Source organism: Penaeus monodon, chromosome 12 (assembly GCF_015228065.2).
Source record: "Penaeus monodon isolate SGIC_2016 chromosome 12, NSTDA_Pmon_1, whole genome shotgun sequence".
NCBI lineage: Eukaryota > Metazoa > Arthropoda > Malacostraca > Decapoda > Penaeidae > Penaeus > Penaeus monodon.
This window is the reverse complement of record NC_051397.1, coordinates 17,605,714-17,633,213: the sequence shown is the minus strand read 5'-3', so window position 1 is coordinate 17,633,213 and position 27,500 is coordinate 17,605,714. Positions and strand designations below refer to the sequence as shown.

The 27,500-nt window shown below is 37.7% G+C and overlaps 1 protein-coding gene across 3 annotated transcripts in view; it reads left to right on the top strand.

Moving 5' to 3' along the window:
* The window catches only part of LOC119579350 (ankyrin repeat domain-containing protein 10-like), a 211,603-nt gene that overhangs the window by 98,900 nt on the left and 85,203 nt on the right, over positions 1–27,500 (top strand). For all 3 annotated transcript variants that reach the window (XM_037927112.1, XM_037927113.1, XM_037927114.1), the window contains exons 3-5: positions 5,567–5,658; positions 15,273–15,370; positions 22,484–23,203. In XM_037927112.1, the coding sequence (XP_037783040.1) occupies positions 5,567–5,658; positions 15,273–15,370; positions 22,484–23,203 (910 nt within the window). The remainder of the gene's footprint in view (positions 1–5,566; positions 5,659–15,272; positions 15,371–22,483; positions 23,204–27,500) is intronic.

Here is a 27,500-nt window from a genome sequence, read left to right as displayed (position 1 = left end):
AGCCACTTAAAAATAACAACAGGTCCACATCTAGATAGTGACCACCTACCAGTCATAATAAAAGATGAAAACTACCAAATCTCATCAAAAATATTAGAAAGGAAATGGAGATTTACAGAGGAAGGATGGTCTGCTTATGACTCAAAACTAAATCAAGCAAATATAAATATAAATTCACTAACAGAACTATTGAAACTAATAAAAGATATTGGAGAAAAACATTCCGGCTTTGATAATAAAATGATAAACCACAAACCTAATAACCTCTGGTAGAATGAGAAATGCAATGAAATAATAAAGAAAAGAAATAACGTCTATAATAAATGGAGGAGAAGACCGAACACAGAAAATAGATTAAATTATAAAAAATTATTAGCAGAAACTAAACAAATAATTGAAAAAGAAGAAAGAGTCATAGCAAAACTTTTGTGCTTCGAGAATCTTACAAACTCCCACCCAAAAAATATGTAATTTTTGGAGTTAAAGTATTGAGATAAATAAATAATTTTCTAACTGAAAGAACCTTTCAAGTACATATTGGAGAACAAAACTCAACAACCGGGAAAATAATAAATGGATTCCCGCAAGGATCCCCATTAAACTATACTTACTGACTATACTTTTCAATATAGTCATGTCAGACATAAAAATATCAAAAGAAATATATAAAGTAATATATGCAGATGACTTACCCTAATTTCTTCAAATATAAATTTAATAGAAGCAAAAAATAATGTAGAACATAAGCTAAGCATACCTAACCTAAATAAAAGATTGGTCAGATAAATGGAACCTTAAAATAAACCTAATAAAAAATAAACTAATGTGTTTCACGAGCAAAAAAAAAAAAGAATATCCTATAATAAAAATAGGAGACAAGGAAATAGAATTCACAAATAATCATATCATTTTAGTATTAAATTTTGATGCACCAAAATTGACTTGGAAAAATCACATAACATGTAAAAACAAAAACAGTGAATTGTATAAATATTATGAATATTATCATTAACTTGGGGAGCTAATAGAGAAAGTTATATGAAATTCTGTAATATATATATATAACCAATAATAGAATATGGAATCACCATTTATGGTGCAACAAATCAGACAGAATTAAAAAAATTAGAAACCATTCATAATAATGCATTAAGAACTGCAACAGGATCCTTCAGATCAACACAAATAATAGCACTACAAGCACTGACAAATCAAATACCAATAGCAAATAGAATAAAAGAATTAGAATGTATCCAGTTAATTAAAAAATTAGTAAAGCAAGATAACATGCCATTTCAACATTTAACCTTAAAGAACATAGATTTTAACCCAAATAAAGATAAGATGACTAGTATTTAGCGTAATGGAAACTTGCAAAAAATGGAAAATAAATTTAAGAATTAACACAGTGCTTAACATATAAAACATAGAGTCAGATTTCATGGATAATATGAACACACCAAACCAAATGATACAGCAACACTTTAACCTATTAGAAAATGCAACATATCAAAATTATCACAAAATATACACAGATGGATAAAAAACAAAAGAACCAAAATCAACAACAGCAGCAATATATATTCAAAACAAAAACATTACAACAATCTGGAAATTACAAAACAACACACAGATATTAGAAGCAGAACTGTTTGCAGTTAAACAAGTTCTTAACTATATAAACAACAATAAACTACAAAAAAACTGTAATCTTAACTGATTCACAAATATCTAAACAAACAATAAAAAATACTATAAACCAGTTAAATACAAACAAATAATTATAATTATTTGTTTGTATTTAACTGGGACTGTATTTCATATATTATAATATATGAAATACAGTCCCAACTACATTTCTTAAAACACCAAAAAACAACATATAAACTACAAGGACCCCTTCACATAAGATTACTAAAGGAAATGAAATAACAGATAGAGCTGCCAAAAAAGCACATGAAATAAAGATCCCATAACCATGATGCAAAATTCAACAAATATAATAAGATATATAAAAATGAAAAAACAAGAAATAGGATAACTAATTTAAATTTTATTATAACTAATTTAAACATTAAACATGAAAGATTATTACATTAAAGATAACAATTCACAGCCATGGGCAAGATCACAAAACAGAAAAATAGATGTGAGCATAACGAGAAATATGACAAAACATACAAAACTTAAAAAACCCTTGTACAAATTAAAAATAGAAACATCCAGTGTGCCCTGGTGTAACAATCAAGAAGAAACACAAGAACATTTAATCCTACAATGCCCAAAATTTAATTCATACAGAAATATTTTAATACAATCACTAAACAAGATTAATAACAAAATCCTGTTCTGAATTTGTTAATCACAGGTGCAGATCAACCACACATGGAGAAGTATTACATTCTGAGACACAAAAATCTTCCTACAGAGCACAAAATAATAGATATAATCTGAAAACAAATAAGAACCACAAAGAAAAATCCAGGGAGTATAGACTGATATATACTCTAAAACCCTATAAAAGAAGAAAGAAGAAGAAGACCAATACCGCAGCGCTCTCCGATGACATGACAATAGGAGCACCTTCATTGCTTACATTGACACCGACTGCGTTCTCCCTATGTGGTCCCGGCCTCCATCATAAAGCAAGACCTGCTCCACAACAAAGAAGATGGTAGAAGTGGCTTTCATCCATTCAACTAACAACTTCAACACCGCAACAGGGAGCCACGAACTAGCCAAGGTCATCGCACACCTAATTATGTATCTCTTGTCTTATATGCCTGATGAAGCAGTAAATGTGAAAAGGTCCTTTGGCATATTCGGGTGTTTTCCTATACTTCCCTTTGTTGTTCTACTTGCATATAATCACATATCTATACATGTATATATACACATATATACATATATAAATTGTATACATTTGTATACATATATCTGTATAGATACATATGTATATACATATACACATGTATATATACATATTTATACATATGTATTATTTAAGATTATATATGTAATGTATTATCTATAATATATATATATATATATATATATATATATATATATATATATATATATATGTATATGTATGTATTATATACATAAATATATATATTATACGTAGATATATGTATACCTATACACACACACACACACACACACACACACACACACACACACACACACACACACACACACACACACACACACACACACACACACACACACACACGTATGTATTTGTGTGTATGTATATGCATATGTTTGCATATATGTATATGTATTTGTATGTCTATGTCTATTTTTGTATATATATCTATATAACTATCAATCTATCAATCCATCAGTCTGAAGAGACCATCATTATCAATGTTACATAATGGACTGACTATAATTTTTACACCTTGAAAATTATATGAATTTGTTTAATATATGCATTGCAAAATTCTGAAGGCTCTTCAACTCTTCTTGTCCTCTTCCATTCTTATCTCTCCGACAGTACTCAGCCTCATGTTTTATTTTTAGCCTTGTTCTCTCTTTCCATTCACATTGCTCCTTAGCAAGTCATATCCCAGACCTTTGCTCTGTGTCTTGTGTCCAACTAAAGAGATGGTTTATTGATTTCATTGAGCAGTTTCTGATTTCATTTATGACTGATTCCTTTGTGTGCTTCTTGGTCTGTTGAACATGCAGAAGTTGACAGTAACTCCTCAACTTAATTACATAAATTCTTTATCTGTCTCTTTGTTTTGTATCCCAGTACTGCTTCATATGTTGCAGAAAGGAACAAAAGACATTTTATGTTTAGCATATAGTCTTGATCAAGTTAGATGTTTAACAGTGAAATTAGTAAATGTTTGCTTTGCAGTTCTTTTTCTGATTTTTTGTGTCTCCATAAGTATCTTTTAAAACTTCTCCTAGATAGGGAAATTCTTTACATCTCCTTTTAATATTAGGCTTTCATTGTCAAAATTCTCTTTATCAGTGATCATAACTTTCATCTTGCTTACATTTATAAGCAGTCTTGATTTTTATGTGGCTGTTTAAATTCTGTTGGTCATTTCTGTTGGTTCTGTTAGTTCACATTACTTATTCTGCATAAAGATTAAAAAATTGTGGGGAGAGAATGCATCCTTGTCTGGCACCTTAGTCAATTTTTAAAGAAGTCTGTAAGTCTGTAGGATGTTTCACTTTTGGTTTCTGTTGATCAGAGTTCAGTGATAATGCTAATTTTCAAGTGTGTGGTTTGATCACGAGTGCTGTTTCCTGGTCTAAATCCTTATTGTTTATCTGCAATTTCTTTCATAATTTTTCATTTTTTCAATCTATCTGGAATTGTCTGAAGAGAATTGTACTGCATTGAGATATTAATGCTACTGTTTGATTATTTTGTGCATTCTTAAGTTTTTTTTTTTCTTCTGGCTTTATTCCCTAGTCGAGGTCACCGGTGTGGATTTTCTTCCTCCACTCTTTGTATCCGCATCTTCACTATGGTTTGGCACGTTTTTACGACCGGATGCTCTTCCTGCCGTCAATCCTCCTCATTCATCGGGGTTGAATTGGGACTGGCACAGAACATGTCACTGGACTGTGGACTCCCATGACGGTAGACAATCGAGGTGAAGTTCCTTGTCTAGGGGAACAACGCGCCGGCCGGTGACTCGAACCCTCAAACTCAGATTGCTGTCGTGACAGTCTTTGAGTCCGATGCTCTAACCACTCGGCTACCACGGCCTAACTTGTGCATTCTTAAGTAAAAATACAAAAAAGTAATAGGAATAAATATGGAAGTTATGTCTTCTAGCCTTCTTTTGATTCCAAGATATGGTTTGTGGATAATTTTTACCATATTTTCCCTGCCAGAGTAAAGTAAAGGCCTATAGGTTAAGAGACCATATTTACATTGATTTACTATTCAATGGCAAGCTGTTACTGTTGTCAGACTAAGTGAGTAGGTAATATGCATGAGGAAATGAAAATGATAAAGTGAATGCACATACATGAATAGTTGAGGTGGGTATGAATGAAAATTAATATTTGCACAATTCAAAATATGTAATCATCATATTGATATGATGTCTTCAGAATTTTGTGATTCACATATTAAACAATTCCATATATTTTTGAAGGTACAGGTACTTGTTCATGAATTTTGCAGTTTATTATTACTGTTAGAATATCCTGTAATGAAATGATGATTTTGCTCATTATTATTATTGTTGTTATAATTATTACTATGACTTTAATTTTGTTACTGTAGTAAATTATAATTATTGATAGTATTCATAAAAGTCTTAGTGTTAGTATTAAAATAGTTGTAATATAACAATAACAGCAGTACTATTATTACTGATGTTATTATTCTACTGTATACAGTTATATATATGTATTAAATGCTTATGTATATACATTTTAGCGACAGTAAAAGACTTACAAAAGATTGTCTTTATTGTAATGAATGTTTATTTTTAGTGATCATTGTTTAATAGTTGTGGGCAGAGAATGCATTAATTAGAAGCCAATTTATTTTAAAACATTACATATAACATTCTCTGTTTAACAGGACTACCTGGGTGAGACATCCCTTCACAAGGCTGCTCGAACTGGGTCTGTGGAGTGTGTAAATCTCCTTGCAATGAACAAAGCTACTTTAGGGTAAGTCATGCTTTTCTCAGCACTGACTGTGGTTATTATGGACAAATGCCTTACCAGTGTTGCTGATGTTTTTAGTACTAATAATGGCTGTAAAGCAGATAATAATTATGATAATGGTGATAAAAAATATTATTATAGTTATCCTAATGAAGTTGTCACATGAAGGTAATAATTATATATTAGTTCCCAAAGACACTTCTAGGAACTATGAAGATAATTATCATCATTGTCCTCATAATTGTTCTTTTTATTTTTACTTATTTACTCATGGTCTTTGTATTTGTCTTGCTCCTCTTACTCTTACTCTTGCTGTTGGTGTTCCTATTTCTATTACTATTACTATTACTATTACAATTAATATTAATCTTATGTTCACTGTTTTTACTATTGTTGTTATTTTTATAATTGTTGTTGGTGATGGGGGTGGGAGGGAAGGTGATGAGGGAATGAAAGGGGTGGGGGAGGTTAAGGAGGAAGGGTAAAAGAAGGGCTTAAAGTGGGAAGGGCAGGAGTGAATTTGAAGAAGATTTGAAGTAAGGAAGTGGTGGCAGAATGGGAAAGGTAGAGTAGGAGGGAAAGGGAGAGAGGAGGCAAGAGATAGGAGGGTGAAATAGGGAGAGAGGAGTATCGCTTACTTTACATATTATCATTGTCATCATCATCATCATCATCATAATTATTATTGTAGTTGCTATTATTATTATTATTATTATTATTATTATTATTATTATTATTATTATGAATTATTATTATTATAATTGTGATAATTATTATTGTTATTGTTTTAATAATATTAATAATAATAATGAAAATGATCATTATTGTTATTGTATTATTATTATTATTATTATTATTATTATTATTATTATTATTATTATTATCATTATTATGATCAGGATTATAATCATGAATTTAAATATGATGAATATAATGATGATGAAGATCGTCATTAAATGGCCTTGATGTTTATTGACCCCTTTTTGACCCCCAAGCATTTAGTCCCATAGACCTCCAGGAGTCGATATCGTTCACTTCGGAGATCCTTTATATAGACTGACCAGCATGCATGGGTTCTCCCAACATTTCTGTTTCTGTCATTATTTTTGTTATTGTTTTGTTGTTGTCATCATCATTATCGTCATTGTTATCGTCATCGTCATCGTCATCGTCATCGTCAATGTCATCGTCGTCATCGTCATCGTCATCGTCATCGTCATCGTCATCGTCATCGTCATCGCCACCACCACCACCACACCACCATCACCACCACACCACCACCACCACACCACCATCACCGCCACCACCACCACCACCACCACACCACACCACCACCACCACCACACCACCACCACCACCACCACCACCACCACCACCACCCACCACCACACCACCACCACCACCACCACCACCACCACACCACCACCACCACCACCACACCACACCACCACACCCCCACCACACCCCCACCACCCATCACCGCCACCACCACACCCCCACCATCACCACCCCACCAAAAACTACCACCACCACCAACCACCACCACCCCAAACCACCCCACACCCCCACCACACCATACCATACCACCACCACCCCCCATCACCACACCACCACATACCACCCCCCAACCCAACCACACCACACCACCACCCCACCCCACCACCCATCACCCACCACCACCCCCCCCCACCACCACACACTACCACACCCCACCTCCACCCCACCCCCACTACCACACCACCACCACACCACCCCCCCCCATCCCCACCACACCCCCACCACCACCCCTACCACCACCATCACACCACTACCATCACACCACCACAAACCCCCAGGATATACAAAAGCCTATTCTTAAGCCATTTTCCCAAATAGCCCAGTGGCTTTTTACATTTTGCCCAAGCTAACATAAGAACTATAGACTCAGCGAAGGCGTAGATAACTATTTTTTCTGGGCCCTCGCCTGAACAAAAGTCCGTGCCAGGATTACCGTGTCTGTTACCCTTTGCATGTGTTGTTAGTCATAAGTACGTTGATTACCCCTGTCAGCCATTGTACTATGGTTCTGACTCCGTTATAACTGGTAGCAGCGGAGCTGTTGCGTCCTTTGAGCTTGCAACACGAACACACCACTTCCAAAAAAAAAATAACGCTCGACCGCTCCCGAAGACATGACTACAAAACTAGGTGAGTACACGTTTTGGGCCTCTCAGATTCTTTTCCCTTCCTTCTTCCCCCGTAAATGTGTTAAGCCATTGGTTTAGTGGGGTAAAACTGTAAAGTGACAGCAAATGGCACTTTCTCACACTATTCTTCTGACCTCAGATCGCATTACCGTGTAATCATGGTATGTGGTATTTGGGTTCACCATGGCAGTCTCTGACCGATTCACAGAACTCAACAACCTGACGGACCCAGTTTCTCTGTGGGAGTTCTTCAAGCGTGTAGCACTCGAAGCAGCTCAGGAGTCCATTGGCGTACGCCCGAGTGCAAGGCAGAATTCCATCTCCCTGGAGACATTAGAGGCCACTGAAGCGTGTCGCAAGGCTCAGCTGAATGGTAATCAAGTCTTGTGTCACTCCATGGTGCGTAAGGCTCAGACACTGCTGAGAAGGGACAAAGAACAGTTCATCAGGAATCTTGCTGAGGAGGTTGAAGGCCATTTCTTGGTAAATGGCCTTTGCACTGCCTACCTGCATGTTTTGACTCGGTGCATCGGGAATCGCTATGGGGGATCTCGAGACTCGGGAATTCCGACACAGATTATTGGCCTACTGAAAGTGCTGTAAAGTGTGTTGGGGGTCTGTCGAACTTCTTCCCTGTTAATTCAGGGGTGAGGCAAGGCTGTGTCCTTGCACCAACACTTTCAACACCTGTATGGACTGGATAATGGGCAGAGCTACTAGCCAAAGTCAGTGTGGAGCAATACTAGGCAATATCAAGGTCTCAGACCTTGACTTTGCTGATGATGTTGCTATCCTGTCTGAGTCCTTGGAGTCACTGGTGGCGGCTCTTGATGCATTTAGCAATGAGGCGAAGCCCCTAGGCCTAGAGGTCTCCTAGACCAAGACCAAGATTCAGGACTTTGGGGGCCTGTTAGGGGAACCTGTTCAGTTGATCCATGCTTGCGGCGAGGACGTTGAAGTTACAGAGAGCTTTTCATACCTTGGTAGCATAGTCCATATCTCTGGCCTGTCAAACCAAGAAGTCAATAGACGGATTGGTCTGGCAAAGGGGCCATGAAAATCGGTCAAAAAGGACATTTGGAGATGTTTTGGAAACCTATGCAGAAGGACCAAGTTGCGTGTCTTCAAGGCCTTGATACTGCCAGTTTTGCTCTATGGAAGTGAAACCTGGACGCTATCCAGTGTTTTGGAGTCTCACCTTGATGCTTTTTGTAACCGTGTCCAACCGGCAGTTATACCGTGAGACTGGCATGGGACCTGTTACTTGCATAATCCGGGATTGCCAACTCAGGCTATGTGGGCACCTAGCTCATCTCCCTGTGGATGACCCTGCCCATCAGGTTGTCTCTCTGCAAGACAACCCTGGGTGGAGGAGACCTGTGGGATGACCCAGGATGACCCAGATCATGGCTTGGGCAGCTCGACGAGACCTGTTGCAAGGAATTAGAGATGGGCCATGGGCCTGCCTGGAGACTCACCTCAAGGGATCCTTGTGGCTGGAAGCGAAGAGTGGATGCAGCCATGTGCCCCCATTGGCGTTAGCCCCTTGATGATGATGATGATGATGGTATGTGGTCAACAAACATGAATATCATTTATTAGTTAAGTAGTTAATTAATTTTTCTCAATTATTAGAGATTTATATTGTTTCAACTGCAAGAGAAGGCCGCTTCTTTTTCCCATAAATTGGTTGTTGTTTTCTTGACACCTTGGGGATTAAACGTAGCACCGTTACATTGCTCATTGGTGACACATTCCATAAATATAAATTTATTATTTTGAACATAGCATGGGATCTTCCCCCATATCAAAGTGCACAGGGATACTGATATAACCCAGGGTTGTGTAAATCGCCTAATAAATCTCCGCTCCGACGTTCAATAGTAGGTATTCTATTTGTTCGATTGGCAACTTTTAAGTTGATGTGACCCGCAGTTACGACCAATAATTAACGTAGGACAAGGGTTTAAGATAGAATAATCATTTGCTTATTAATCACACCTTTCTCACCCTCATTTGCATGTTTTGGGTAATTCCTAAGCAATCGTGTGATTTGTGTAGTTAGATAACAGTAGGGAATGTCACGAGCACCCATCACAAATATGCAGAAGATTATTTATATTTTCCAGGCACGGTTTGCTTCAATGTACGGCATTTTGGGTATAAGATTCCCCTGTCGATGAAGTCTGACATGCATGGCTAGACATGGCTACCTCGGCAGTTCAGATTTCTGACCTAGAGAATATTCGCTAGCTATAAAGCTTCCAAATATTTTTTTTCATGTCACCATTCATTAATGCATACATTCTGTCACATATTAAATGTTGAATTGAATGTTGTAGTTGAAATAATTTTATTTAGCTAGCATTGCTAATTTATCTGCTTTGTTATATTGAACATTAATCTTCGTGTTTGTGATACATTTTTTCTGTGTGAGGTCACTTTCACTCTCATTCATGCTCGCTGTCGCTCACACACACACACGCACACGCACACGCACACGCACACGCACATGCACACGCACACACACACACACACACACACACACGCACACACACACACACACACACACACACACACACACACACACACACACACACACACACACACACACTTACTCATCCATGCAGAGCAAAAGACATTGAAACCTTTTCTAAAAATAGGGTTTGTTGCTGTTGTAAGTTGCCGGCGCAAAGATCTATGATGTATCTCTTTTGTCAGTTGACTTGTACATGATGTACAAATTACATTTATTTCATCTCTGTGTGGCGACAACTGGTTCAAGTAAATCCTTGTGGATTGCCATTGTCATTTCCCTTATCTACTCTCATATCTATCAGAGATGGTTGGTAGTTAAAGTCAGGTTCATGTCGATGGCTACGTCGTCTCACTCTTCTATTTTCTTCTTTATCTTTGTGATCTTTGTTAAATAAATAACAAAAAAAAAAGATAAAAAAGTTAAATATGGACATTAAAAACCGCAAAATTTATATAAATAACCGGCTAGTGGTACTTAACACCCCCTCTTCTCTGTTGCCTTTCTTTTTCTCTTACTATCTGGCCCTTACTCGTATGATCTGATTCCCCGACTATATATAGCAGTCGGACCGACGATAACCGACACGGCACCGAAGGAGGACCCTGCTGCAGAAACGGTCACCTTAGGATGCTGTGGCAAGGATGTTCGTCAGAGCAGGTATTAAGCTTACCAGGACGTCCGTAGATCCAGCGAAGGACCAGGAAGTCCCCAGCGCAGGTACCAGGATGCTGTGGATAGGTGCCGCCTGCCTTAACGCCCACAGATCCATTCAACTCTAGGAGCTCGTCAGCGCAGGTATCAGCCCTCCTGAGATGCCGAAGAGAATGCCCCTGTCTGGACGCCCGTAGATCCAGATGAAGATTATAAGGAAGTGTGGATGAGCATGCAGTCGAGAAGGACCTGGACGAGATCTGTGAGGACATGTGGACGAGGATGCCGCCGAGTTAGACCTGGACAGGACTATGAGAAAGTCCAGACGAATCCAAAGTCAAGTAGACCTGCGCGAGACCTTCGAAGACGTGTGGACGTCGAACACGAACAGATTATACCAAGGATCAAGAAGAAGAGGATGGCAGAGATGAGCAGCCACGAAGATGCACCAAGAACAATGCCTGCGAGAGCGAGATAACCAGCCAAAGTTGGGTCACCCTTGAAGCAAATCTAAGGCGCCTCAAGGGCAAGTCATGAGTAGGTGGACGAGCAATATGGCATATACATAAACCTATTTCTGTAAGCCATTTTACCAATAGACTATGTGGCTGTTTACTACATGGCTCCAAGTCCAAAATAGGAAATATCGACTCAGCGAGGGCGTAGATGATGATTTTATCTGACTTCGCCTGACCCGACAGTTCGTGACCAGCGCCCGATGTGGTAAGGTTGACCCAGCCTTTGCCCTGAGGGCGGGATGGGCAGACACATGACCCGCCTCACCGTTTCCATCATGTCTCGTGTGTCTAGTGTGCACTCTCACATAAAGAGTCAAGCGGTAAACCAATACATGCCTCTACTAAGCTTGCAATACAGTTTGAACCCTTACACACAACACCACCACCACCAACACACACCATCACACACCACCACACACAACATCCACAACCACCTCAACCACCAACCCACCATCAACCCTCACCAACAATCAAACACCACAAACACACCATAACCACCACCAACACCAAACTACAGACTACACCCAACCACAGCAATCACCACACAAATTTACACTCCCACCCACATCGCCACCCCATTAATCACCACCATATCCATAGGCGTACACCATACCCCCCATACCTCACCCACACCATCATATCACGTTACCCTATGCACCACATACCAACACATCAGCCGTACACACCAACCATCCACCCACCACAACCCACCACATCATACCACCACACCACCATCACACCCACATCACCAACCACACACACAACCACACACCACACCCATCACACCACACACCACACCCACCACACCACCACCACCACACCACCACACCCACACACCACCACCACACACACCACACCACCACCCACCATCCCACCACACCCCACCACACCACCACACACCACACACCACCACCACCCACCACACCCACCCACACACCACACCACCACCCACACACCACCCACACACCACCACACACCACCACCACCACCACAACACACACACCCAACCACCACAACCCACCCACCCACACCACACCACACCACCACACCACCACACACACCACCACACACCACCACCCAACACCCACCACATCACCACCGCCACGACCACACACCCCACACCACATCCAACCCCACACCACACACCACCCCACACCACATCACACCGCACACCACATCACACCCCACCACCACCCACACCAACCACCACAACGCCACACCACACCACACCACCACCATCCACCATACCCAACACCACTACCACACACCACTACCACCACACACCACCACACACACCGCACACCACACCACCATCACACCACCACACCACCACCACCCCACACCCCACCCACCACACCACCATCACACCACACCACACCACCACACCACACACACCACACACCAACCACCATCCACCACCACCACACCACCACCAACACCACCACCACCAAAACACCACCACCACTACACCACCACCACTAACACACCACAACCACCACAGCAACACCACAACCACACCATCACACCACCACCACACCACCACAACACCACCATACCACCACAACACCACCATACCACCACTACACCACCAACCACCACTACACCACCACTACACCACCACTACCCACCACACCACCACCACCACACCATCACCACACCACCACTACACCATCACAACACCACCACCACACATCACCACCACCACTACCACTATACCGCCACCACCACACCAACACCACCATCACACCACCACCACCACCTCACCACACCACCACCACACAACCGTCACCACCACACCACCACCATCACACCACCACCACACCACCACTACCACACCACCACCACACCACTACCATCACCACACCACCACCACCACATCACTACCACACTATCAACACACCACCACCACAGTTATTATTATTATTGTTATTTTTATTATTATTATTATTATTATTATTATTATTATTATTATTATTATTATTATTAATGTTAATTAATATTAATATTGATATTAATATTAATATTAATATTAATATTAATATTAATATTAATATTAATATTATTATTATTATTATTATTATTATTATTATTATTATTATTATTATTATTATTATTATTATTATTTTATTTTATTTTTTATTTATTTTTTTTCATTCATTTTTTTTATCATTATTGTTGTTGTTGTTGTTGTTGTTGTTGTTGTTGTTGTTGTTGTTATTAATTTTTATTATTATTATTTTTTTATTACTATTGTTATTATTACTATTATTATTATTGTTACTATGATTATTATTGTTACTAATATTATTACTTTTGCTATTGTTAATATTACTATTACTATTATTACTATTGTTACTACTATGATCATTATTATTATTAGTAGTAGTAGTAGAAGTAGTATTATTATTATTATTATTATTATTATTATTATTATTATTATTATTATTATTATTATTATTATTATTATTATTATTATTATTATTATTATTATTTTATTTGTATTATTATTATTATTATTATTATTATTATTATTATTATTGTTATCATCATCATCATTATCATTATCATTATCATAATTTTAATTATAATTATAATTGATAATAAAAACATTAATAATAAGGATGATGATAATATTGATGATAATAATGATAATAATGATAATAATGATAATAATGATAATAATGATGATAATATAATAATAATAATAATAATAATAATAATAATAATAATGATTATAATAACTATGATAATAATAATAATAATAAAAATTATGATGATGATAATTATTATTATTATTATTATTATTATTATTATTATTATTATTATTATTATTATTATTATTATTATTATTATTATTATCATTTTTATTATTATAGTTTTTATTTTGTAAATATTTTATTATGATGATTATTTATTGTTATTATTATTTGATTTAATGTTATTGTTATCATTACTGCATTTAGCCTAGCATAATACTGATAATCTGACTCAAGATACTAATTTTATGTTCTGAGTTTTATAATCAAGGGCATTCAGTAACATTATACTGATAGGCTGCCATAAGACACTGATTTTGTGTTTTAAATATGAATATATTTAAATACTTAAGAGTATTTAGAGAATGTAAAATTTTGTATTATTTAATTATTTACTCAGAGTTGAACTTGGCAAAAGAGGGAATTTCTGTGCATAACACCAGTAATTTGCTCAGTGGCTAACAGTAATGCAGTATTTTTGTGTAGTTGTGGAGAAAACAATGTTGTTTATATTTAGCCTTGGTGGAGAAATTGAATCTGTCTGTTCTTAGAAGGCCTTTAATATGGTATTCTGGTTTAGGGGGGGGATTTATAGATTTTGTGATTAGTAAAAAGAAATTAAATAATTGAGATATTTAATTTTCAGATTACTGGCTAAGTGAGTAACTGTAATACTAGTAAAACACTTGGTATGGGATGGAGTAGTTCAGAGAGGGAGAATTTAGAAGAACGTCTAGCTTTTAAGATTTGCAGTTTCTAAGAGGTGAGAGATATATGATTATAAGGATTAGAGTTGCCTTTCCATGGACAGGACTTTATATTTGGGTTTCAGGATTGGAAAAACATTTTGATTTTAGGAAAAGGAGAAAGGGACCATCACCTTCACCATAATTGTTATGATCATACAATATTGATATATTTTTCTTTAGTTCTCACATTTATTATTCTGCCTCTACTTTCCCAACAGGATCCGTAACAATAATGATCAAACAGCTGTCCAACTGGCCAGTGCTTGTGGTTTCACTGATCTAGCCAATCATCTGCAGCAGTTACAAGGCAAGCAAGGTAGGTTTTTTGTTTCCAGTGGAAGGTTGCTAAAATTAGTGATTTTTTGCAATTAAGAGAAATAAATTTAAAGTTTCCTTTATATGGTTCATAATGCTAGCACAAGAGTGGTAGGGATCTCAATTTAATTGTACCATTTGTATGTTTATTTTTTAAATTCTTGGTACTACTGATTCCATCTTATCATTTTTGTTATGCATATGATTTATGTCATTTTTATTTTAGTAGTCATGCCAAGGTGAAACAATGGAGGTTTTTCATAGAGGGGTCCCAGTTTTTACTACAGTTGATTCAGTACCATTGAAGGGAGTTTGCTTGCCTTGCTCATCTAGGTGAGAAATAATCTCATTTGGTTTTATTTCTTCCCAAAAGAAGATGGAATCTCAGTTACCAGGCTTGGAAATATTAGTTTTATTAAGTGCCACAATTCTGCTTGTAGTCCACTAATGCCTGCCCATGCAGAGTACATTAGAGGCAGCCTATCTGCCTCTGCTTGGTCATGTTGTTCACTTGTGTCTCCTTGTCCACTTCAAGCACAGTAAAGTGGTTCAATCATTTGCCCCCTCTGCCACCCATGTACCAGCTTGAGTCGAAAAGGCTAAGGCTAGTGCATGAGCTGAATGCATGTTTTCATGCCATGTATATGCACTGATAAAGTCATGGTATATGGCTTTTTGATACAGACATGTGTGAAATGATGGGTTCATAGTGCTGTTTTATTGGTTCATATTTCCTTAAAAGTATCCAGCTACCATGATGCAAAGTCTGCATGATAGAAGGGCTTCTGTGATCAGACTGAAGTAGTAGAGGCATTAGGTACTTATTCCTGGCATTATGGCCATTCTTGACATGATGTACTAGCCACTGTACTAGCCTCCGGCTATACATGTAAGTGTCGGCCTCCATCATCCTAGGTCGCGTTCGCGCCCCGCCCAGGTGCGAGAATTGCAACTGTCGCGGGTTACTGCTGTGCTGGGACCACGGCGGGCAAGGCTGTCAGCCGATCAGACACAGCTAACACGTGAGTCAAATCAGCGCAGTTACCAAAGAATATCCATTGTATCAAATGGAATCTAACCAAACTTTAAAAAAAAACTAAAAAAAAAAATAATAATGTACATGCTATGCAAAGACAAAAGGATTACACTGTCCTTTGCATTTCATCATTCTAGTACCAAGCATTCTTTTGACTCCAGATCCATGGATGAGATTTAGGTCTTTCAGGCTGCTTGGTTTATGTTACTGACCAAATTGATATTATCAGGCTCACATACTTTATCACTGTATCATAATGCCTGGAAATCATATATGCTTCCTACTTGGCTATGTGGACCTTTCATTTCAACTAGATTATCCCTCAAGACATTCAGATTCAGGACTCCTACTCTTGATATGTGTTGGCTTGCAGTAATTAAAATAAGCATATATCAATATCAGAGTTTCTGCAGCTTGGCCTGCTCTACACATTTACATGCTCTGGTATAACTGCTGTCTCAGCTATACAAGATGCAGGAGAATGGGTATTTACTTTCAGCAGTATGATTAAGCATCTTGCTGCTATCCTAGGCAGCCATAGTGTATGGTACTTGGGAAACTCCCTTGTTATAGTTAGGCCTGCCTAAAACATGGCATTATCATTGCTCCAGGATCACAGACTTGCATGGAGTAGAAGCTCTGCAGTATAGGAAGGATGGTGTATGAATTTTTGGTCACAAATTAACTCTATTCAGAAACTATAATGAAATTCTAAGATTTTTACTCAGAATTTTCCTGCAGGAAAACAGACATGAAAAATTAGTTTCTACAAAATTTTCTTTATTTAAGTATGCTTATTATACATATAAGATCTATTCCTTATCCTCAGTGGCCTGGGGGGAGAAGGGAGACTAGAAACTATGGTTAACATATAATTTTTTGTTTGTTAAGTTAAGGTTTACTTTCTAATTCTTGAATTCTTGATGTCTATGCATTGCTGGCGTGATCAGTTTCACTTATGATTGTCAACTTTGCATTTAGGCCTACTCCCCTTAACTGCTTCCCAACATACTTTTCTATCTAGACATAAGCTGGAAGTTGTTTTAGGAGCAGTACTGGTATTACTGAATAGATTTCTTCTTTCTTTTTATAGGGTTTTAGACTTGTTGTTGTCTATATCGCCTGGATCCTCTTTGCCTGGGCTTCTTATCTCTTAAATTATATAAATTAATTTAGTTGTTTGTAGGAAAATCTTTGTATGTCTCAATATGTAGTACTTTATTGTAGATGGTTGATCTGCACCTGTAATTAGAAGATTTATATCAATATCTTTTATTATCACTCATCTTAAAGCATGTTTTAGTTTTGTCCTTTTGTTCTATACTTGGGCATTGTAGTAACATATGTTCTATAGTCTCTTCTTGATTCATGCACCATCTGCAGAAAGGGTCATTTTCCACTTTCATTCTATATAGGTGTTGTTTTAGTCTTGTGTGTTTGGTTGTTAGTCTTGTGATGCCTGTATCTAATTTGCTGTACTTGGCTCTGGTCCATGGTTTTTGGATGTTATCTTTGATGAGATAATTTTTTGTGATTCTTTTCGAAATTGATTCCCATTGTTTAGTATTTTTGAATTTGATTTGTTTTATGATGCAATTTGGTATGGACATGGGATTATTTATTTCATTGGCTTTTTTTGCAGCTAGATCCGCAATTTTGTGTCCCTATATATTTTTATGTGATGGAATCCATTGAACTATAATCTTTTGTTTTTGTGTTGAGAGAAAGTGTATTTGTTTTTGTATTTCATATGTGATTTGTTTATACTGTAATGATTTGGGATTTTGTATTAGTTGTAGTGATGATTACGAGTCTTTTAATATTATTGTATTAGTCAGTTTATTGTTTATTGCATGGTTCAATCCTTGTTTTGTGGCAGATAGTTCTGTTGGAGTGATTTCTATTTTAGGGATAATTTCCAAATAGTTGTTATATTTTTGTTCAGGATGCTGTTGTTGATTCTGGTTCTTTTTCTATTAAAGTATTTATAATCAATATTTATTAGCTCCTGGTAAATTTTTTTAATGATAATTTGAGGAGTATTTTTTGTTATATTATCCATAAAGTTTGCTTGTATGTTCTCTGAGATATCATGCCATGGGGCTATTGTGGATATGTTTGGTATCACATTTGAAGTTATGTCTAGATTTAGATTTATTCTTGTTTTTGTAGCTCTGTATACTAGTGATCTTTTATCTCTTTGAGGATTATATTCTTTAATGCATTTTGTTATTTGTTGCTTTACTGGTGTTGTATTTGGTTTATATAGTTTTTTGTTAATTGTATACATTCAAGTTCTTTTATTCTATTTGTTAAAGGTGGAATGTTTGTTAATGCTTGGAGAGCTATAATTGGAGTTGCCAGTCTTAGTGTTACCTAGTGCTCTATTTGAGGTTATACTTCTCTTACCACCCCTGACACTCCCTGGAGTAAGGTGGGTAATAAGTGGAATATAACCCAAATATATTCCTGCGTACAGGGCACTGGATAATAGATTTTTAATCCACTCTCCCCGGAGCGGGCTCAGTGCTTTTTATAAGAATAATACGTCCAATTTTACGTGTGACTTCCCTTTTTGTATATTTCACTTATTTCAGTATTATCTAAATTGGTTATTATAAACACATGAAATAACTTTGTACATTTAATAGTGTACTTACTTATACAAGTGAGTTCTCTCGTCTTCTGACGAGTCCAATTTCTCCCCTTAGAGAATACGAAGAGCGTAGACCCATGTCTCGTCTACTTCGTATGGTCACACGGAATTCAGTACGATTTTAACTGGAATTTCGGTAATATACCCAAGATAAACCCTCGCGAACGTCCATGTTCGACGACAGGTAGTACTGAACTGTGGCACAAGTGCCACGACAGCGCCCTGGCCTCTCCTGACTGTCCTGACCCAGCCCAGAGCACAATGGTGCCCTTGTTTACAAGGCCTACAGATTATCACCCCTATGTCCCCGAGACAAAGTGTCTATAGTGCCCTGCAAAACCATAAAGGCTTATCCACACCATAGGATAAACATCACACTCTGTAGCTTCAATGGAATGTGGAGTTCCCCTGAACTACCATTCCATCTACCATACAACCATTAGAAAATCCAATTCTATGGTGTATAGGGGTCTTACTATGTCAAGATTACCCATAAAATACCATTCTACGCTACTACCATAAGTCTGGCCGTTGACATTAGTACTTGATTTTGTCAAGTTTCTAGTTTTCTTAATTTTGTTTCTTTTGCTGCTCCATAGATTGTTTTTCTGCATTCTATTTTTTGTTTCTCTGTTTGCTCCCCAGTTTAATAAAGTTAGTTTTTTCATTATATTTATTCTACTCAGGATATCTATTTTTTTTATTTTCTATATGGTTTCTCCATTTTAGTTTGAGGACATCTAATGTTAAGCCAAGAATGTTATGCCTGAATAGATTTGATTCCATTTAATATTTTTTTTTTCATTTGATTTTTTTTTTTATCAAACTGGTCACTTTGTAAATATATCACCAAAGTACAAACAATTTGATGGAAATGATAATGATCACACACACACACACACACACACACACACACACACACACACACACACACACACACACACACACACACACACACACACAAACAAAAAAAAAACAAAAAACAAAAACAAAAACAAAAACAAAAACAAAACAAAACAAAACAAAAAAAGGCCCTCAAAATTACCTTTTTTTTTCTTTTTTCTTTTACAACCTTTATATTTTAGGGGCCTGTTCATATTTTATTGACTACTACTGAGATATAACAAATGGTGAGAGCCACCTCTGAAAAAAAAAAATTAAAAATAGAAAGTTAAATCTTTTCTCTTTGAATGTAAAAGTTGTTTTAAATGAGAAACAAAATAACTTTTGCATGCTGATATTTAGTTACTGTTGGGAATATTTAATTGAACCAGATCTTATCAGATTTTTATTTATTTTTTGATTACTACCACTGACTGGGTGCCATAGTGTGTTCCTTGTGTCATCCACATCAAGATTTTCACCAATTATCAGATGTCTCTGTAATGATGATATTCAGTGCACCAAATTTAGATTGTTTTGTAGTTGAGATCTCAGCAGGTGATATTTTGTCATCTCAGTCATTGCTATTATCCTGTTTTGCATACGCTTGAAGTATTTTTCATTGTTTTATTTTTCTCGTGAATTGGAGCATGGGGTGATGACTCTGCTGACTTAAGTCTCCCTTCTGACTTAAGTCTCTCTTCCCTCATGGCTGTGACAACCCAGATCACTGCCCTTTTTCACCTTTGCGTTCTCATCAGAGACATTGCTATTGGTGTACTGTGTGGTGCATTGCTAACATAATCAGCTGAAATTCTGACCAGAGTACAACTTCTGCACTGTGCCAGTGGATGGTAACCATGGCCATTTTTGTACACATATAACACATAATTTGATAATACAATAATACAGATGACCATACTACCATGACTAAAGCCACAAGTCCTGTGTTCAAAAGTGAAATGATAATAATGGTAATAATATAATGATGATGATGATAATGGTAATGATAATGATAATGATAACAATGTTGATGTTGATTTTGTGATGTGATGAATGATGATTGTGATAATAATACCAGTGATAATGGTGATGATAATGATTATAATATTAATGATAATAATACTTATTATTATTTTATAAAAATTAATAATCATAGTGATTATAGTGATAATAATAAAAATGATAATATTGATAATAAAAGTAATAATAACAATTTTCTTAGAGTTTTTTTTTCTCTGAATGATCACCAAGGTCAGGAACACTGGTTGGAAAAGGATGCCTCATGTTGTTCAGTGTCTTAACGGCCTATCCCCTTTTGCTCTTTGTCCTTTGTTCCTTCAGCTGTCTCCTTCCTTGCTTGCTTTTTTGCTTTTTATTGTTTACTTGAGGTCACCTTTCATATGATTCATTACATACAGTGCATTGTAGGCTTGCTACCTCTTGACAAAGCACTTGAAACCCTGACCTGGTTCAGTTACATTAGTCTTGATGCTTGTAGGAGCCCCACCTACTAAATCTAAGTGAGGGAGCTTATTAGGACTTCTGATAGGATCCTTCCCCTTGGTTATTTGGGATGTCTCAGTGATGTTGGCATGTGGTATGATCATGTCAAGGTTGTAGATAGCAGAAATGCCAAGAATGCCATCTTGAGTGACCTTTCCTCCAGGATTAGGATTTTCCCACCTTCACCGTTTCCTGTAAGAAGCTTAGGGTGGTCATGTCTTTGCAGGAAAGATTGGCTGAAAATCAGAATCAGACTTCTTTTTCTGGTTGTCATAAACTTACTGATAGATGCTGTATATCTGTAAGAACCAACCCTTGTGACAGTTTAACACTTAGACCCAGATACAGTTCTGTAGTAGCTGTCAAGGTTTCTGTAATGCTGGTATTGTTTATAGTTAAAAATGGGTTTTGCACACTTCATCCTCCACACAGTGAAATAAATCCACAATATTCAGAAACACATTGACACATACAGAATAAAAGCTTTTAGAAAGTCAAGGCTTCATTTTAGATTTTATGTCAAGTCTATAGTTATATCCTGTATAAATATTTGTATATTTGTGATTAAAAGTTACTTTTTCATCTGGTTGCTTCAATAGATATGAGAGTTAGGGATTTTTATATATTTTAAATAGATTTTCATTTTCCTATTTATTTTAGTTTAAGCACATATCTCTTATTAGCCTTGAAGATGCTTTTGCTCCTAGAAGCTCAATGTTAGACAATTGCATGGGTTGAATTAGTAACTTTGGTTAGTTTTTTACTTCTAAAAACAGGTTATATCTATAAAACAGAAAAGAAAAAACTAAAGAGTGGTTTGCTCATCCAATCCTATAGAAAACCTTGAACCAGTAAAATAATCTGTGAAGCAAGATTTGTTGAATGCTGCACTAGGTTATTTACTTATAGTCAAAAAACTAGCCTGCTTTACAAAAAAAAAAAAAAAAAAAAAAAAATAAACCCACTAGATTTAAATTATCTCCATCATTAACTAGTTGGTATTGTGAGTTACTGACTGATGATTTTTTCCCCAGATGGAATGACAGGAGCAAGTGGTATAACGAGGAGCATCCCAGCACATGGACTCAATGGTGGAGTCTTCCCTCCATGCTCAAACTCTGCTCTCTTTACAAATACACTCTTGTCCCAGTCCACTAATGGCCAAGAAGTGACTGTCAAAAACCGTGTCCAGTCCAATGGTCACATTCTTCCTAATGGTTTCCATTCATCTCCAGTAATTGCTAATGCTAATGGTCAGTTACCAAATCAAGCAAATAATGGTGTCTGCACCTCTTCCAATGGATATTATGGATTTCAGTCAACAAGTGCTGAAGCTAATGGAGGCAGTGAAGAATGCGACATGGAAACGGATGCATCTCCTGTAAGCATTAGTCAGAATGGATCGGCCAATGAACAGAAGATTGGAGTAGCAACAGGATTTGTAAATGGACAAGGAAGGACCCCAAATGGTCAGACAGACAAGATCACATTAGAGTTTACGAATGGGGATGTGATTGGCACAGTTCTTGGGTTTACCAATGGACACTCAGTAGGAAATGCCTCTAGAATGGCCTGTGGAGTAAATGGAACATGTCCAAATGGCTTGGATGGAAACACTCTCAAAAACCATAATAACTTGGGACAAGACATCACCTTGAACCATGGGATTTCTCAGAATCACATCCCAGTTGCTGGCTGTAAGAGGTCCCGGGAGGAGGGTTTTATCCCCGAGATCAAGAGGATGAAGACTGAGGGTAAGATCTGTGTTCCGTCTCTTTTGTCGAGTGATAAGGCTCTTGATAGGTACTTGTGTGAGGCCCTTGAGTATGACTGTAAGTCTGCTGAGAGTGATGAATGTGTTGAAGCAACAGCAGTGATGGGCAGTGAGGGAAATGTGGGTAATCAAGTCTCCTTGCCTCAGTGTCTGTATTTTACCACTACCCTTTTACTAGCACTTTCCCAGGAAACATCACATGCTAACCCGTGTTTACATTTGTAGTAATCTTTAATATTTTTGTAATTCTGTAATTTAAAGTCGCTACTTACATTAATATATACATATAGATATATATTCCAGAAAAATATATATACAGATATGTATAAATAGAAGTATATATATAAAATAATATATAATATGTGTGATGTACATAGTACGTGTGCACACACACATACACACGCATACATACACACACACATGCACACACACATGCACACACACATGCACACACATGCACACGCACACGCACACACACATGCACACGTACAAGCACACACACACACACACACACACACACACACACACACACACACACACACACACACACACACACACACACACACACACATATATACATGCATTTATATATTTATAAATATAAATGTATATACACTTGTATTTAGATTTTGATGTTTATGTGTACATAGATGATGTGGGTCTTATGAAGATTTAAGTAGTGCTGCTAGTGTGATTTTTCAATTTACAGGAACCCTTAAATATCATGTCAGTGAAGATATTTTATTTCAGCCTTAGGAATATGTATCATTGCCAAAGGAAGTCTTGGTTCGTCAACTATTATTTCTTCATTTTTCATGATAGATACCATTATTTGAATCATAAAAATTTGCACTTATGTAGCATGGGATTATATCATAACATTTTCTGTAATGTTAAGGTCATGAACACAGTGAAGGGAAATATTATTAAGTTATTGTAACTGTCTTGATTTACAAGATATTCTGAATGGTCTCACTGGGTATTACATGGGTAAAAGTTATGAGTATCAGTAGTACCTTGTTTTTATTCTAGTTAAAGTTGATGAGGTTGCTTCTCAAAATTTGTCAGCAACTGCAGATTCATTGCTTCAGTGATGCTCTTCTATTTACATTGGATGACTGTGATAAATCTGTAAGTCAGTAAAGAATATATAAAATAAGGTGGAGGCACGGTTTTACTCTTTCAGTGGGAAGAATTAAATTTCCTTTTTTCTTCTGTGTGAAAAAAACATTATATTTGATGTGTAGATAGTGAAATGACCTGGGGGCTTAGATGAATTTTGAAACTTAGAGTTTGATAGTATGCTACCTTTACACTTTTTAGTTCAGCTTTCAGTTTTGGGTAGTATGATTATACTTCCCAAGATTTTGTATTTTAGGGAAATATTAGATGATATTTTGATAGGATTTTGTAGCATAATCCTTATTTTTTATGAGTATGATATATCCAAATCTCTTAAAATGAACAAAACATATCTCGTAGAGTTGTGGACAAGAGGTGTGTTCTGGCAGTCTGGTTTCCAGCAGTTTCAAGTACAATGTGGTTTGTGTTATTTGAGCTGTTTAAACTAATTATATATTTTTTATTAGTCTCCTATAGGTTAAACTCCACCCACCATTGTGGCTGACATAATTACACTTTAGGTTGTATAGGCATGTAAAGCATTTGGGTTTGAAAAAGTTACCAGTACCAGAAAGTGTGTATAGGTAATCAAGCAGTATCTGGCAGTCCTTACTACTTGCCAGTCATCCTTGCTCAGTGTGGGAGTATGAAATCAATGTGTCCATTGACTACTTTAAGAAAAAATGTAAAAGTAAGTTATGACCTAGGATCTGTTATTGGTCATGGTTGTCTGTAACCTCAGCATTAGCCAAGTTTTTAATTCTTTTTTTTTTAATCATAACTAATTTTCAAAAGAATATAAATAAAGCATAATATAACTTATCAGATATATGCCTCTCTGAGGGTTGCATTGTGGAGAAGTTAATGTAGAATGATGATTTTAAACTGATTTAAGTATTGACAATGTTTTTCTGTTTCTTTGTTTCACTCTGTTCTTCCTCCCTTCTCCCATCTCCCTTCTCCCTCCCCCTTTCTTCCTTCTCCCTTCTTCCTCCACCTTCCACCCTCCCTCCTCCCTCCTCCTTCCTCCATCTTCCCTATTCCGTATTCCCTATTCCGTATTCCCTATTCCCTATTCCCTGTTCCCTATTCCCTATTCCCTGTTCCCTTTTCCCGGTTCCCTGTTCCCTGTTCCCTTTTCCCTTTTCCCTTTTCCCTTTCCCTTTCCCTTTCTCTTTCTCTTTCCCTTTCCTTTCCCCTTTTCCCCTTTCCCTTTCCCCTTTCCCTTTCCCTTTCCCTTTCCCTTTCCCTTTCCTTTCCCTTTCCCTTTCCCTTTCCCCTTTTTCTTTCCCCTTTTTTTTCCTTTCCCTTTCCCTTTCTCTTTCCCTTTCTCTTTCCCTTTCTCTTTCCCTTTCCCTTTCTCTTTCCCTTCCCTTTCCTTTCCCTTTCCCTTTCCCTTTCCCTTTCCCTTTCCTTTTCCCTTTTCCCTTTTCCTTTTCCCTCCCTCCCTCCCTCCCTCCCTCTCTCCCTCTCCCTCTCCCTCTCCCTCTCCCTCTCTCCTCTCTCTCCTCTCTCTCTCCTCTCTCTCCTCTCTCTCCTCTCTCTCTTCCCTCTCTCCCTCTCCCTCTCTCTCTCCTCTCCCCTCCTCTCTCTCCTCCTCCCCTCTCTCCTCTCTCTCTCCTCTCTCTCTCCTCTCTCTCCCTCTCTCCTCCCTCTCCCCTCTCTCTCTTCTCCTCTCTCCTCTCTCGCTCTCTCTCTTCTCCTCTCCTCCTCTCCTCTCTCTTCTTTTTCTCTCTCTCTCTCTCTCTCTGTCTCTCTTTGTGTCTTTGTCTCTCTTTGTCTCTTTGTCTCTCTCTGTCTCTTCTCTCTCTCTGTCCTCTTCTTTTCTCTGCCCTCTCTCTCTCTGTCCTCTCTTCTCTCTGCCCTCTTCTCTCTGTCTCTCCCCTCGGTCTCTCCTCTCTCTCTCTCCTCTCTCTCTCTCCTCCTCTCTCTCTCTCTCTTCTCTCTCTCTCTCTCTCTCTCTCTCTCTCTCTCTCTCTCTCTCTCTCTCTCTCTCTCTCTCTCTCTCACTCTGACTCATACTCTGACTCTGTCGATTCCCTCCCCTTTCTTTTTCCTCGTGAACAGTTTTTGCACATATATGCAAAGGTTTTGAGGAAAATATAGGCCTACAATAGTTATCACTCTTATTGTCAGTCCTTAGAATCAGAATCTAAGGACTGCTAAAGTAGTTTAGTAAGGATCATCCTTCTCCAAATTTAGTTTTTAGTCTCCACCATATGTTTGAAAAATTTAAGATATTCGAAAAAAGGTGCATGAGATAATTATAACCTTCATTTCTTTCACATTAACTACTGAACTAGTCTGCAGACACAAACGAAATTTGCTAAAGAGCTCTGCTGAAATAAAAAGGGTATCAAACTTTGATAAATAAGATGCCAGCAGTGCAGTTAGCAGGACACACACTTACCTGGACGCACACATACCTGCACGCACACTTACCCGCACGCACACTTACCCGCACGCACGCACGCACGCACGCACGCACGCACGCACGCACGCACGCACACGCACGCACGACGAGACGCACCACACACACACACACACACACACACACACACACACACACACACACACACACACACACACACACACGCACACACACGCACACACACGCACACACAAGCACACACACGCACACACACGCACACACAAGCACACACACGCACACACACGCACACACATGCATACACATGCATACACTGCAACACACACACACACACACACACACACACACACACACACACACACACATACACACACATACACACACATACACACACATACACACACATGTATATATATACACATATACACACGCACGTACATGCACACATACGTACATGCACACATACGTACATGCACACATACGTACATGCACACATACGTACATGCACACATACGTACATGCACACATACGTACATGCACACATACGTACATGCACACATACGCACACACACACACACACACACGTACACACACACACTCATTCACTCACTCACACACACACACACACACACACACACACACACACACACACACACACACACACACACACACACACACACACATACACACATACACACATACCACATACACACACACACACATACACACACACACACACATACCACCACACCCCAACACACACATA